Source organism: Coturnix japonica, chromosome 15 (genome assembly GCF_054131305.1).
Source record: "Coturnix japonica strain WE chromosome 15, WE-NBRP24, whole genome shotgun sequence".
NCBI classification, from domain to species: Eukaryota; Metazoa; Chordata; class Aves; order Galliformes; family Phasianidae; genus Coturnix; species Coturnix japonica.
In genome coordinates, this window is record NC_140677.1 from 10,682,830 (window position 1) to 10,698,471 (window position 15,642).

A 15,642-nucleotide genomic window follows, 5' to 3' on the forward strand; every position below is an offset into this window, starting at 1 on the left:
TGGTGACCCTGCCCATGACAGGGGGGTTGAAACTAGATGATCATTGTGATCCTTTTCAACCCAGGCCATTCTATGCAGCTCCCAAAAACACTTTTCCTGAGATTCCTCAAGACATGGTGCTAAGACACATGGGCACACCAGGTAAAACCTCCCGAGCGTTATTTCTGCAAATGCCTCCATTTGGCCCATATAATCTCTTCAGATCTCTATTGAAATGCCCTTCTATTAATAAATAACTCCATTCTCCATTACCCCGCATCCACTGCTCGCATTGAAGTAACTGGGAATTCGGGTTTGGTTTTTATAGACATCAGAAATAGATTTTATCTTCAGCGAGGGCTTTCCCTCCACCTCCCCAACCTTTGTCCCATTGCACTGAGCACAGCAGTGGCAGGGAGCATCTCTCATTGGTATTAGGAAGGATGAGCTTGCAAGGGCCAGGTCCTTCCCTCTGTGCTGTTGAGCTGCGTGTACATCTCTGTAGCATGGTGTAAAGCACTTAAGAAAACAGGGAAGAAATTCTGAATGAAGTATCTGTGTATCTGAAATAGTTGGGTCTCAAGGCTTTTCCTTTCATTTTATTTTCTTTGGGAGAGAAGTAGCCTGGCTTGGGAAATACCTATCAGGAATCTTCCTTGAATACAGCCATGACACTGAGCCACTGCATGAATGTGGGGTAGATTTTCTTTTTTTAGTCTGTGGGTTGCAAACATTCCCTGGAAAATATTTGAGTTTTGAAGAGCATCAGTTGGTCGTGATTGGGCAAGGAAGTCACAGGGTGATGTTTCTATCCTTGGGTTGGATGGGATCACGCTTTCTGGCAGAGAAATCAGTGCATGTGAATTAGAGTCGTGGTTTCCATGAATACTATCATATATGGATTTGAAGCTGATTTTCCAAGAGCAGTCATGCCAGGAAAACTTGCATTCTCACATTGCCCCAGGCAGCAAACACAAGCAACACAAAAACATGGCGAGGGTGAGTTCATTTACAACAGCAACTGTTCAAGAAAAAAATACAGAAAAAAATAAAAAGAAGCATGTGTAAAATCTGCCTTTTCTGCTCTCCCTCCCAGATACACCAGCTCTGAGGTCTGGCACTGGCAGTACGGCACGCGGGGACCGGCGCTGGCGTGCACCTGGGCGCAGGTAAGGCTGCACTGGGGTGGGGACTGGATTCCTTCCCAGCCCCTTTCAGCAAACAGCTTCTGCCCCGCAGCCCTGCGTTCCTCTGCCCTTATCTTCCTACGTGAGGCAAAGCGATAAGTGTTATTGGCCATGGAGCTATGCATCCCTCCGAAGGTGTGCATATGCTAAATATGTTTCTTGCTAGAAATGGAAGCCTTCTTCATATAAGATCTTAATGTTTTTATTTCTTTTTTAGGAAATAAAAATTAAATACCTGATGTGGTGATTGATCCAGCAGCAGGCAACTCTGCCTATGGCAGGGGGGTTGGAACTAAACGAATGTTGAGGTCCCCTCCAACCCAAGCCATTCTATGATTAAATGTCTAAGGAAGTAAAACTACATGAAGAAATAGCACTATTAATAGTGCCAGATCTGTGTAGACCTTGTCTATGTTAGTGCTGACAAACAGCTATGTTATTTCTGAAGGTGTTAATACAATCTTGGTCTGGAAATGGCCAAACCAAGCTGCACAGCAAAGACCAGTCTGGTCCATGCAGTTGACAGTGAAGGAAGTTACCAGGAGGTGACCTGTGGCTGCTCTCGCTGGGGTATGCAGTCTGTACCATGGGGACATCCCAGCCCCTTGCCCCCTCATGCCCTCATCCTGGCAGGACATGGTGCTGGTCCAACCCAGTGGCCATCAGTTGGGATCAGGTTTTCAGAGCTAAGGAGATGCTGCTGCCTTCTGCTGGGAGTTCATTTCATTCATTCTGGTTCATGACTGCCATCATTTTAACCCATCTCTTTTCAAGGAATGACTCAGCTCCAGAAAGGCAGGCAGTTATTTTACTCCCCACGCTTGCAAGGAGAATCTGATGGTATATAAAGGGATAGGAGCTCCTTTGTCTCTCCCTGACCCCAGGGCTGGAAGAAACAGCTCCCATCTGTGTCATGTCTGTTTTGTGAGGCATATGAACGGGTCAGCTCACTGTTCTTCTGTGTTCTCTCTTGGCAGCTCAGATCACCCTGCAAAACATGCACCAGCAGACCTGGAAACCTCCATGCCCATGCAGCAGCTTCCCATCGCTGCGCCATGTCTCTGCCCTTCTGTGGGGAACACACAAGGGGTGAACAGGCAAGGGGTTTTTTGGGGGAAACAAACCCCAGCTTTTGTCCCGTGTTTCAACTTCCGTGGCCGACATCAAACGCGTCGCTGCAGCCTGAGCCCCCACAGGCCTGACGGAGGAGCAAAAAGAGAGGGCTGGAGGCAGCAGATCCTAATCTTTATTAAATAAGAACAAAGCTTATGCCGGCTAATGAGAAAAACAAACTGATGAAAGATCCGGCGAGCTCCTCAGAAGGACACAAAGAAATTCTCTCTGAACAAGAGCATGCTAAAAATATGCCCGAATATTTATTTTGCTGGCAGTGGCTTCACAGGCTCCAGATTCGATGCTGTCTCTTCAAGGACTGGCACAGTGATCTGGGAGCAGGGTGCTCCATCCTGTGCCACATTCAGAGCTGTGGCAGTGCCAGGAGGTAGACACAGGGCCTATGTGCCTATGGAGATCTTGGGTCTCCATGCTGCCAGGCCTATGTGCCACCAGGTGTGTGAGGACATAAGGGCACTTTGCTATCTTTTGGATGCCCCATTCCTAGAGGTGTTCAAGGCCAGGATGGATGGAGCACTGGGCAACCTGGTCTCATGCCTGTGGTTGACAAGGTTGGAACTGGGTAATCTTTGAGGTGCTTTCCAACCCGGCCATTCTGTGATCGTTTTGTGTTTGCTGTCTGGTGGTCTCATCTAGGCAGATCCTACGACGTATGAAATTGCCACATAACACAGCAGGGGGCTGTTCTGAAATCCCCTCCCCAGCTCCCAGCCTGCTCCACCTGAGCCCTGCACCTCAGCTTTGCCCAAAGCTGAATGTGACTAAAAACGTCGCTTCTAAAGGCAAAAGCAACGCAGTTCCTCCTCCACCTCTGCTGACCATGAAACCTCAGCCTCTCCTCTTTTAATGTCCTGTGCCTGAACTTGCTGCCAGCAGGTCAAGGGGAACATAATTTACTCAAGCTTTGATGCATTTGATACAGGTTGGGGTGAGAGGTGGGGGGAAGCTTAAGAGGCTGCCCAGGATGGGTTGGAAGGTGCCATAGCCTTCTGCTAACCACGAGGTTCTGCCTGGGGAGGCTCCTCGCAGCGGGTGGGAGGCAGCAGGCGTTTGTCTGCGGGCCTCTTCTTATCTCCCGCTCTGATGAGGAGATTGGGAAGGAGGGGAGGCTCTGCCTGTGCTTGGCGCTGCCTGGAGAGGTTTCCGAGTGCTCAGGATACAAACCCCAAAACCCTGTGCATCCCCACTCCTTGCCCCTCTCACTGGAGGCAGTGACCACCCTCAGCCACGTGCTGCTTGGTGTAGGACTTTCTGTAGGTAAAGGAGCTGCATCCAATCCTGAAGCAAAGTGGGAGCAGACAGATTTTGCAAACAGCCCCTCCTGATGACGTTGCTTTTGGATCACATCCTGCACCTCACTATGAGCACTGGGCCAGAGGCTGGTGCTTCCCAGCACAGGTTGAACTCCCCCCTCCCCTTTTATTTATTTTTTAATTATTATTATTTGGAAGTTTTTGTTTGTTTGTTTTCAGACAGAGGAAACAGAGGGAAAAAAAAACAACACCCCCAGTGAGAAGAGGTGCCCAGGCTCTGCCCTGACCCACTGCTGTTCAGCAGGAGGAAGCAGAGAAGTGTGGCTGCTGTGATTTTGGTTCTCACTCCACCTCGCTGCCCAGGAGCCAGGCAAGTGGCTTAGGAGAAGAAAGGTCCTCTGAACCAACCTGCTCTGGGGGGGGCTCCCCCCAACCATACAGAGGGGTTGGAAATATGAGGGGGGCCTGGAAAAGCAGGACACCCCCTGCAAGCCCCCACTCTGGTGTATTGATATTCAGTGCAGAGTGAGGGGTGTAAATTCAGTGCTATCTCCTCACCGCTCACCGTTTATGCCGTTCATTTCACATAGATGTCACTACTGCCTTATAAGCACTCCTCTGAGCCAGCCGCTTAAATGGACCCAGTGCATTATAGTAATGGAGTAACTGTATAAAAACAATGAAATCCAATCTCTTTAAACTGATTTGATGTCTGCCTGAACCACAACATTTCCTGCTAATGGCTTCCTTCATTTTGTAACCGTGATCTCCACCTGATCAGATTACAGCTGTTTTTAATTACAAAGCTAATAGAGTTTGTAGGCAGTGTCGGGAGGATGGCGCATGCCCCGGGCAGAGGGGAGTTGGTGGGGGCTTGGGGTGGCTGTGCTGACACTCTGCCTATGGAGCAGACTGTCACAACACCAGGATGGGGACAGCTGGGAGGGATGGGGACAGAATAGGGATGTTGGTGCCATCTGACTGCTGCAGCTGAGGGCAGGAAAAAGCACTGAGGATGACTGACAATGGAAAAAGTCCTCAAGATTGATGTCTTTCTTATGGGATAGCAAAGCCAGCTGCGGGGTTGGATTCCTCTACCTCAGCCTGGATGGTGGAGCCCTGGGGAACATCTGTGTGGCTCAACCTGATCCCCAAAGGGCTTGTTTTGTCTGGCAGTTTGTTTGTTGATTGTTCCAGTTCTGTAGGTTAGAAGCACAGAGTGGAGTAGCTGTGGGGAGAGAAGCAGTTTGAAATCTGTTCCCAAATGATGATTGCTGGGATGTTTGATGCCCAGAAAACACTGTGGTGTGTTAGAGATGCTTCTGAATAGCCCATGCTGGTGTTTAGGATTCAGCTGATGTTGGGCTCAGGTGAAAAATGTCAGCAGCGAAGGAGAGCAGCTTCTCCAGCTCATAGCCAAGTCCTGCGGTGAGAATCTCCCATTTGGGATGCTCCAGTTGCTCACGCGCCCACTAAGACACAGCAGTGAGCAATCCACTCCCAGCAGCTGATGCAAGTGGAGGACAAGGCAGGAGGAACCCCAGAGCCCCATGAGGAAGTTCATGCTGCTGAGACCTGCTTTGGAGCTGCTCCCACCAACTGCTTCATCACACTGCTGAGGATACTCATCCTCCACTGCCTTGGTGCAGGAGCTGCTTATGCCAGGTGAGGCCTTGTAAATGATTTAGGGTCCACATCAAGAGCGCATCAATTACATACCCTGAGACCTAATTATTTCGCTTGACAGGAGTCTCTCTCCTTAATTTCATTGTCTTCTCGGTCTCCCCTTTCACATCAGGGCTGTGGATGATCTGCTGGGCAGTGTGTCTCATTGTCATTTTCTTCTCCTTCCCAGTACTGCCCAAACTCAGCTGTTTTCCCTTTCCCTTAGCAAAAATGAGCCCTGGACACTGTGCTGAGGCCAGGTGAGGACTGGGGCTGTGTTCTCAGTGTGGGCTTTGGGAGGCTCTGGGGATGTGCTGTAGTGAACTGGAAGGTATTTGTGCCTTAAAAAGCCCTTTTTGCTGCCTGGGCACCCATCAGCAGCCTGGCACAGGATGATGCTGAAAGCCCTCTTCGGTCACACCAGAGCTCCTCCTCTTCTCTTTACACCTCTTCCTTTATCTGAACTTTTAAACCCTGCGCTTGGTGCAGCTTTTTGCAGTAACTCAAACCTTGGAGAATCATTAATAACATGCTGTTTTCACAGTGACACCAACACGAACTGCCAAAACACCAAACACTGAGTGCCAGTCCTGCCCGGGTGAGCAGAGTGTGGGGATGTACCATGTCCTCCCCATAACTCGGTATGTCTTAAAGCGTGTTTATTTTTCAAGCCTTAAAACTATCCTTTCCTAAAATAAATAAATGGAGCTAATACCAGGAGCCTAGGATTTTAAAGCAACCCTACAAAAACAAAGCAGTGCGTGCAGATCAGTTGTCACCAGCAACCGTGCAATAACAAAATAACACACGCAACCCCATGCAATGCTGAAGCAACCACTGTGTGCTTGCAAGAGGGGAAATATATGGAGAGGGGCTATAGGAACCAAACCATGTTGAGCAATGCAGCTTCAATATTGGGCACAAAGCAGGGGGTCAATGGCCATGCAGTCAGTGCCACTTCATTGGCACAGTTTTAATAGCCTGACAAAGCAAAAGGACACAAGGTTTTGCAATGAAACAAGAAGCTCCCTCAAATCCTGGAGCCTTTGAAGAACTGTCAGTGGAATGAGAAGCTGAAACTGCTTTGGGTTGTGGGGCAGGAGGGGCAGGGGTGCATGGGAGGGAGGCTCGGAGCACAGATCTCTCCAGCTCCCACACTCTGCTCTTTGTTCCCCTTTTTTTAATTTATATTTTTCAATTATTTGAGGCTTTCTCATTGCTTGGTTTTTCTTTTTTCAATGCACAGGCACTCTGAGGTTAGCGAGAGTGTTCTCAGAGCAAACCCCATCCTACATGAGTCGTTGCTGGTGAGACCCAACTGCGTGCACTGTGCTGTGGAGCAGGATCAGCACTGCCATCCAGACTCTGCCTGTGCCCAATGCACCAAACTGTGTGTTTGAGGAAGTACTTCTGGAGTTTGAAAAGGTCTGCTTACCTTCTTTGGTCCTTTTTCCCCCCCCTTTTTTTTTAAACACTTATTTTATAATTTATTTCTGTACCTTCTGTTTTTCACATGCAGCACTTCTGTGCAAAGAGGCAGAGCAAAGCCTCTGCTCCTGGGTCAGCTAAGAGTCACCTGAGACAATTCCTGTAGCGATTTCTAACCCATTTTTCTACATCTCAAACACAAATGTGCCGGGAAAAAAAAATGTGGTTTGGTGGTTTAGCTGTTACTAGAGGGAATCTGTGGCCACAGAGTTACTGCACAGAGGCTGGTGAGGGCTGAGTCTCCATGCAGCCTGTGCTTTTCAGCTGTTTCCAGCCCATGGCTCCCTTGCATGGCCATCAAAGGGATTGGATGGGAGACCTGGACCAGGTGAAGACAGTCCTGTGGGGATGCCTGTGGGCAGCAGGGGATGCAGCTCCAAGGCAAACCCAAGGCAGATCCAAGGGAAATGGGATCTGCCCTTCCCCAGCCCACGATGGGCTGCCTGTCCCTAGCAGGGTGCCCTTCCCCGTGCCCAGAAATGGCAGGGGAGCACTCAGCCATGGGGCTGACGAAGGGAGCCCAAGGGAAGAGCCAAGAGGCTGTCATGACACCATGCTCTCCTCCGTGCTAATTGTACGCTTGGGACCAAATTTAGCCTGGTGCAACTTTGCTGAAGTCACCAGGGATTAATTTGGCCTCTGGTGGCTCCATTGTTTTAGCTAAATGAGTCAGAAGAAGCAGCCTATTCTTATCTGCGCACAGTGGGGCAGTGACAGTAATGGCTCGGCAAGGCAGACCCCAAAAGCAATGTGGCTCAGACCTGGGGTCAGGGCTACCATAAGCAAAACGGGGCTGCAGGAGGAAATGTTTTGACGTTTGGGTTACAGATGGAGGCAGGCTCAGTGTGGGCGTGCTGGCAGCGCTCACCACCACTGCGGGTGGAAGGGAAGGGGGCTGCCAGGTTCCCTGAATATTTGGCCTTGCCGTTGGAGTTCCTCAATTCTTTGTCGGACAGAGAGGGAAGCTGTGGCTCTGGAAGGGGCATGTGGTGTCGGAGGGGACTTCACACCCGGTGAGAAAGGGAGCCACGAGTTGGAAACAGCTGAAAAGCATTGGCTGCATCCCTTGCAGGACTTGCACAGGGCTGGAGATGTCCTGGAAGAAAGGTTTAGTGTGTTGAGTTCCCTGGCTTCTGGGAAATTCAGGATAAGTTGGGTCACTGTGATCTTCCAACCCCGGTTGGGTCGGAGCCATTAGCAAGCAGAGAGGAGATGGCTGAATGGGCCATAGTAGCCTTGTGCCTTGGCCAGCTGGCACCCAGGAGGGTTAGGAATGCAAAGCTGGCACTGAGCAGGCCACAGAGATGGGACTGCTGTCCCTTTTCCTGCACCCAGCCTCCCCTTTCCATTCCCTTAGCAGATCATAGTGCCTTTGGTCCCCACGCTGCTACCCAGCCCCTTTCAATGTGGCCAAACAGTTTAAATGAGCCTGAAATAAAGGTCTGAGATGAGGCCGGGTGGGCACATCCCAGTTGGGCAGGGAGTGGGGCCACAGTGCTGTGCTCTGACCCTACCGAGGTAACTACATAATGAGCCTCTTGGAATCCCTCTGTCCCTGCCAAAGGGGTGGGATCGGGGGACGCTTTTGTTTGCCGTAATGAACCTGTAATTACGCTGCTTTTCTTGGTTTTAACCGCATTTTTTTGCGTGTGCGTCGTTCTCTTTGTATTGACAGATTTATGGCTGGGATACCCCGCTGCAGCCCGGTCGTGCAGCACACGGGGCCGACGGCTGCCGGCTCAGCGAGCTGCGGGGCGGGGTTGGGGGCTTCGCATTTCCCCGGCCCCCAAAGGGTTAAAGAAAGACGTGGAAATTAAAGCACACACAGAGGTGCCACCTCTCCAAAATCCACTGCTTTTGGCACAATTAAATGTATATTTTTATTTTATTTTTATTTTTTTGAGGTCCGGATGAATTAAAGAAGAGGAGAAAAACGAGAGAAAAAAAGAAAGGAAGAAGTAGGGAACGATTAGAAGGCACAAATAAATAAATAACACACACCAGATTTCAGCTCCGAGGCGCTCAATAAAATTACACTTTGAAATGCAAGGATTAAGCAGGGTAGGTGACAAGGTAACTTTGTTAACAGGCTAATCTCTCGCCTTAACAGAGACGGGGGATTTACATGTGACTGCACAGAACTGCTTTATGGCCTGATGGTTTTTCTTCTTTTTTTTTCCAGCTGGAGCTGGTAGGAAGGGGCAGGATGGGATGGGACACGGCCGGCTGTTTTAAAGCCATTTGTAAAACGGCTTTAAACTGTTGGGTTGCTTTTAAAGTTTGGTTTTGTGTTCGTTTGCTTGTTTTTCATGGGCATGACTGCAAGAAAATGTGTAGCCAACAACAGGCTGTCTCCAAACAGTCCAGGTAGGCAGTGCTGAAGATGTCACAGATGATGAATAATTGGGCCATCTTGTCCCAGGTGGCTTTATCTGCTTTCTTATAAGAAGCCAGCCAGCAGCACGGGCTGTTGGAAATGTTATGTCTGCTATTTTTTGTTTGCCCTGAGTTTTGATATTTCTTTACTCAGAAATGTATCAAATGAAATCCCAGGAAAAAAGGGGGAAAAGTGCTTCATTTCTTGATAGGATGAGAGGTGATGGCCTGAAGTTGTGCAGGGGTGGTTCAGGCTGGATGTTAGGAAAGAATTACTTCTCAGAATGAGTGGTGAGGTATTGGAAGGGGCTGCCTAGGAAGCAATGGGCACACTGTCCTTTGGAGGCTTTGAAGGGTAGATGTGACAGTGAGTGCTGTGATTTAGCAGTATGCTGGTGATGGGCTGATGGTTGGACTAGATGATCTTAGTAGTTTTTCCAGCCTTAGTGAGATTATCTTCCCTGAGATTCTATTCTGTGGTTTCTTTACATTTCTGTCCATTGCTAAAATGTGACAGTGGTGGAAGGATGAGCCTGAAATGAAATCTGGATCCACCTGAGTGGGTTTGTTCACCCAAACCACACGATGCCCACCCTGCTGTGTTGGGGTTCCACCACCTGCTGCCTTCCTTCTGCCACGCATTGAGCTGCTCGCTCAGCCCTGCAGCTTTCTGAGCGCGGTTGGCTGCTGAACCAGCCATGGCAAAGCAGGGGAGATGCAGGGAGCCAGCAGAAGTTCAGGCCTTCTCCAGGCTTCTTTGTTTCTGGATAAAAATGACAATGAGAAAGCCATCTCCTCCAAAATCTTCATTCGAAATCCAACAGAAAGCAGCAGGGTGAACATGTTCTCTGGTTTTAAATAGCTCTGGTGACAGTATTTATCATGCTATTTTCATTGCACATTGCTGGGGTTTGAGCTGGCTGTGGGTGGAAGGACTGAGCCTGGAAGGAAACCCCATGTGAAATCCCCAGCCTGCTTTGCAGATGTTGGGCTGCTTCTGGGTGAGATTTCAGCTTTTGCAGGTCGGTGAAGGTGAGTTTACCCAGGAGCTGAGGTCAGGGAGAGATGCTTTTCCCTGTGCATGGATGTACACATGGGCAGGAGGGGTGTATTCGTGCAGGAGGGCTGTGCTACATCAGCTGAGTGTGACTTTTTAAACACCTCCTAATCATCAAAACCGAAGGGACTTCTAACAGTGAAAAAAAAATGATGCGGTCAAGCATGGCCTCAGCCTCCAGACCTCGGGTTTATGGCTCCAAGCTGCCTTTGCAGGAAGGCATATGCAAAGCTTGGCAGCGCATCTCCTCCCTCTCCGTGCCGCTTTCTCAGGCACGAACGCCCACTTTAAACATCGGGCAAAACCTCAGCTCTGAAGTTTCTCCATCATTTGGGCGCTAAAACCTATTCAAACTGAGCAGCAGACTCTCATTCTGTGCAGGAATCCGGCCAATTGTTTCTCTTCCCTCTCTTGTCCTTATACCTTAAATCATTTTGACCTTTAATTGGCCCTAATTTGCCCACAGACGGCCCTGGGACCCTTCAACACATTTGCTTGTAATTGGGTCCCTTTGTTATTTTTCCAGCGAGCCGCTCGCTGCTTGTTTCTTTTTGAAAACATTGCGGCGTGTCATTGAGAGCGGAGCCGCTTTTAAATGAGCCCTGCTGGGGGCCAGGAGAGCCCTGTGAAAAGCCCAGCAGAGAGAGACAGGGCTATCTAAACGCAATTATCATATCACTGCGAAAACGTGAAACCAGCCCCGGCTTAAGCAAACACCGCACGCCCCTGGGCTGGCGGCTGAGCGGCGGGTGGGCGAGGCGTGGGGTGGGAGAGGTTTGTACTGGGAGAGCTCGGGGCTGGGAAAGGGCTTCTGCCATCCCAGCTCCATGCGGGGATGCTGTGAGCATCGCTGCTTCGTGCTCGGTGCGAGCGTCGCTTGGCGATCGCTCGGCCACGCGTTGGCTTTGGAGGTTGTGCTTAAATCCACCTCGTTTCTGTGTGTCGGATGCGAGTTTGACTATGGGGAGGAACGGGGAAATTCGGGAGCAAAGCAGCACAACCTTCGGTATTGAGCAAAGGTGTCAGCCCAGCCGTGTGCGCACTATTAATCTGGCCGTGGTCACAGTTTGCCCCTAGCCCCACTCATCAAGATCTTAACTGTCCAAAGTGAAGTTATAACAGCGAGGGATAATACCGCAGCCAGATAGCATCTGCGCTGCCTCCTGTGCTAATGGACAGTTGTTCTGTAACAGAGCCTCCCAGCTCCGCTCGCCCTGCAGCGCGGAGACCTCGCGTTGGCATTCGCTCCGTGCGGACCTTAAACCGAGTTAAGTCACAGGGCTGTCAAACCCCTGAGCTGGGCTGTGCTGCCGGTGTTGGCCCTCATCCCACCAGCTGGGATTGGATCGGAGCATCCACGCAGGCAGCACCCGCAGGCTGGGTTAGCGAATTGCATCTCGCGTTGTGCAGAAAATTGAGAGAGCGTGGCTGGCAAAGCTGTGGCTGCACTTCTGCCCTGCTGATGGGAGCTGTGTGTCAGTCAGTCTGCGTGCAGCTCCAGCAAGGCAAAGACACCATCCTCATGAGTGTGTTCAGATACACGATCCTTCCCCTTCAGCTCGAGTGCCCAGGATTCTTGCATACATAAATGTTTGCAGAGTCAGGGCTCTGTTTGTATTGCCTGTTCGCTAATCTAAGTTTATGTTTAAGCTTCTGATGTTCAGCTCTTTTTTTTTTTTTTTTTTTTTTTTTTTTTTTTAAATCCATCTATTGCATTAAGGGAAAGTATTTGTTTTGTTTCCAGGCAAATATCTGAAACGCTCCTGGTGGGCTTGGTGCCTTGCTGCAGGGTGAGCCCAATGGTTTGGGTTGGGGGCTTCAGTTTTGAGCAGTGATGGAGAATGATCTAGTAAAGGTGTATGTTTAGTGGCCCTGCTAGGCAGGGGGTTGGAACTACATGATCCTTGAGGTCCCTTCCAACCCGGGTCATTCTGTGATTCTGTGATTCTGTAATGAGAACTATGTTGCAGACAGATTGTCAGACTGTTGTACAGCTCTGTGCTCCACGCTGTCTCAGCAGGCTTCCAACAGGACAAGCACAAGGCACACCTGCATCTCACAGCAACTCCTCCAAGCCCAAATACTTCCCAGAGACTCATCCTGGAGATGCTAGTGTGGAATTCCTCTGATAGTGCTGCCTTGGTGTGATGTGGTTTTTCCCTCACCGGTAAGGCATAGCATAAAAGGGATTTTGCTCTCCATGCTCTGACTACAGTGCATAGAGCTGCAGGGCTGTCTGTCCAGCAGTAAAAAAAACCAAAAACAATGCTCTCTTTTTTTAATTAAAACAAAACAAACAAACAAAAAAGCCTGAACGACCAGGCAGGAAGAAGTCTTCTTATTTTCCAAAATAATCAGTGGTGAATTTGGGAAAGCTGGAGGGAGACCAAGGAGCTGCAGCAGAGTGAAAGTTGGGTGACTTTCCCAGCAGTGGGCAGGGATACATCCACAGCATCCCCCTGCTGCCACAGGAACATCCAGCCCTGGTGGGCAGCTCAGCCGCTGCCTCCTTCCCTTGCTGCTGGATAAAGAGGACAGACTCTCCTTTTTCAGCCCATTCTGCTCGCACAATGGGAGAAGGGGATCAGCGCCAAAATTACAAGTGTGAGCCCTTAATGCACCAGGTTGAACAATGGGCTTTGGAGGCGTCTGCCTTGTACAGCGAGTTCTGACTACCCAGCGCCATGGAAAGAAACCTCATTGTGCTGGCAAAATGCTCGCCAGAATGAAAACAGCCTCCTCCTCCTTTCTTCAGCTTCCTAATGGGAAGCGAAATAACAAACCGGGCCCACAATTAAACAAACATGCCACTAACTGAGCAGAGCTCAAGTGGAACAGATGTTGCTGCAGTTGCACCAGGCTGGGGGCCGGGAGAAGCCATGCTGGTTGTGCTTCCCAGGACACTGTGCCACTCATCTCCTTCTTCCAACCCATCTCTCATCCCTTTTCTCCACTGTACCCTCCCCTCCTTCTCCCCCTCGGTTTTCAAGTCAAAAACCCTTCCAGTTTGCTAAGGCTGGTTTTGCTGGACTAAGGAGCTCTCCTTCCAAAAAGTCCGTGGCATCTCTGCAATACCAGAGACAAGAGAGATGGCTGAAGCGCAGAAACCAAAAGTGAAGCTGTCTCCTTTCTATACCTGGCTGAATCCATCTTTTCTGTACAGTCCATGATGGGGTTTTATTACTCTGAGGATTAAGGTCTCTAAGTCCCCACCTGTCACCAACTGATGCTCCCTCAGCTTACAGGGATCTGTTTCCTCCATCTCCATGGCAAAGGGGCCAAAATAATTTGGCAGATCCTGGAACAGGAGGCTGGATGGCCTTGTTGATCCCTGCAAAGCTGTGCCAGGGCCATTCACTGCAGGAGGAGCCAGAGGGACTTGGGTTCAGAGAAAACCCAGCAGCTCCACAGGGTTGGGTGTAACCTGATCAGGTCTTGGGGTCCTTCTGTGGGGCAGAATCAATGAGTGCAGAGATACTGACCACAGCAGGTTCCAGGCTCCCTCTCACCCAGGAGAGGGTGGAAAAGGTATACAGGGCTGTGATATGGAGCACCTGTGTGTACACAGTTATGACTCTGTTTTCTACCTGCTCTTGGCAATGAGGGACCTGTGCAGCAGAGCTTTCACTTTGCCGTGGGCTGTTGTAGCACAGCAACTTCTGCAACTATTATTAGAAGCACGAAGATGTAGGAAAAGTTACTTCTCTTTCTCCTTCAAGCAGGGGGAGCTGGAAGAAGTGGGGAAAGCCCTGATATCTTTCAGAAGCTGTGTTGGGAGAGAGACTGGACCAGTCTGAAGGCCACCATAGTCAAAGCCCAGCAGCACAGCTTGAGAAGCTTGAGACACAAGCATCCCACACACAGGTAAGCAGCTCCATGGAAGCCTCACTTGGGTCAGGTTTACCCAATTTTCTGGTGAGAGCAAAACGTCACCCCTGCTGCCAAAACCCCAGTTCAAAACAAAAACCAAGGGGAACATCCAGGTATTCCAGATCACAGTGGCACCAAGGGTAAATCACAGCAAGCCAACCAGCCACATTATTGGATTACCTTTCCCCTAAGATTTGCCTCTTTTATCTTACTTAGCGAGGCAAAGCATCTCAGATGGAAAATTTGGTTGGAGTATTGGTTTTGACTTCCTTTTTCACAGCCGATGCACACAATGTATGCACATATCTCACTGCACGTTTGATAAATTCAGCAGCAGCTTTACAGAGTTGGCTCTATTAGAACAGCTGATGACATGAGCTAAAATGACCGGGAATTAACATCCAGAAGTGGATGTAAAATTATCAGACTTCAAGAAACTCAAGAGAAATCCTGTCCTGTAAAACAGTGGTGCATTGTTCCTAAAAGACATCTCTTTTCTCATCGCCCTTCATTCTTCACCCCACCCCCTTCTTTCTCTCATTTGAAACTCAAATTTACCTCTGTTCAATTCCCGCTCTGTTGCTCACAGCATCTTTTATTTTCATAGTAGCTTGGCCATGCAGATTTTGAGACTAAGACCTCAGAAGACACACACCTTGTTATAATGTTGTATCTGGGTTTTGGCTTGCATGGGTGCTGCGCTGAACCAGCTCAGTTTACTCAGCAGCAAATAATAACAACAAAGTCATTTATAAAGTCATTTTTGGTTGGGTTAGTTTTATGCCAGCCCAACACATGGAGGCAATTCTTTGCAGGGTCAAATGAAGAAATAGGGTGGAAAGCAGGGATAATGGAGGACAGTTTGTTAATGTTGGTATATGTATCTCATTTGTGTTTTTGTGCTGATTCTTGCTCAAGGCATTGACCTGACCATGGTGGTTAACAACAGCTCTTCATTTAGTCCTGTCCTAACACAGACTTATGTGGCTTCTGTATTTTAAAGGCAATTTAATTCAGATCTTCTCTAAGCAGGACTATTTTGATGGAGCAGGAGAAGTGATGACACAAATAGCTGATGACATGAATAGTTCTGCTGGCAGAGCGGCAGAGGTGGCAACCTCTGGATGGGAGCCATGAGCCACAGCTGCAGACAGGCACCTCTCCATGGAGCTGGAACAGGATGCACAGCCCAGGGCTCCTGTCACCATCCCACCAGGTCAATGGAAAGGGCTGGAGCAAGTGAAAACTACTCCGAATGTCTGCTCATAAAACCAAAGGGAGCAATTATTATTAATGTAATTATTGCTGCAGTTTGAAAATATTCACCTCATCCTTTGCCATTCTGCTATTTCTCTTGATCTAGCACCCAGTTCAATTCCCATCCCAGAGAAAAGCAGAAATGTCAGGATACCACAAGTTGGTCTCTGTAGCTTTTCAGGCCAGGTAGAAGCAGAAGTAGTGGGGATTTCTCATGAATTATCCACCCTGTTTCTAAAAGTGTGTCTGTACAGTTGCTCGAGTGCCTCAGCCTCAGATACTGCAAGGCACCAGCAGCAGCGTTTCTGGCTGTGATTTGGCTGCAGTGTCGCAGATGCCTTGGATACCATGAGCTCTTCAGGGATGAAGCCTGCAT

General features: G+C 49.3%; 1 protein-coding gene across 3 annotated transcripts in view; it reads left to right on the top strand.

Annotated features, from left to right (window-relative positions):
- Positions 1-15,642, top strand: part of LOC116654014 (uncharacterized) — a 58,028-nt gene that overhangs the window by 19,569 nt on the left and 22,817 nt on the right. For 2 of the 3 annotated variants that reach the window (XM_085516343.1, XM_085516345.1), the window contains 6 exons: positions 1,076-1,148; positions 2,144-5,218; positions 5,763-5,859; positions 6,465-6,643; positions 8,611-8,767; positions 13,859-14,003. In XM_085516343.1, coding sequence (XP_085372469.1) covers positions 1,076-1,148; positions 2,144-2,423 — 353 coding nt within the window. In that variant the 3' untranslated portion in view covers positions 2,424-5,218; positions 5,763-5,859; positions 6,465-6,643; positions 8,611-8,767; positions 13,859-14,003. Of the gene's footprint in view, positions 1-1,075; positions 1,149-2,143; positions 5,219-5,762; positions 5,860-6,464; positions 6,644-8,610; positions 8,768-13,858; positions 14,004-15,642 lie in introns of those variants that run through there. The other variant, XM_085516346.1, reaches the window with a different exon arrangement.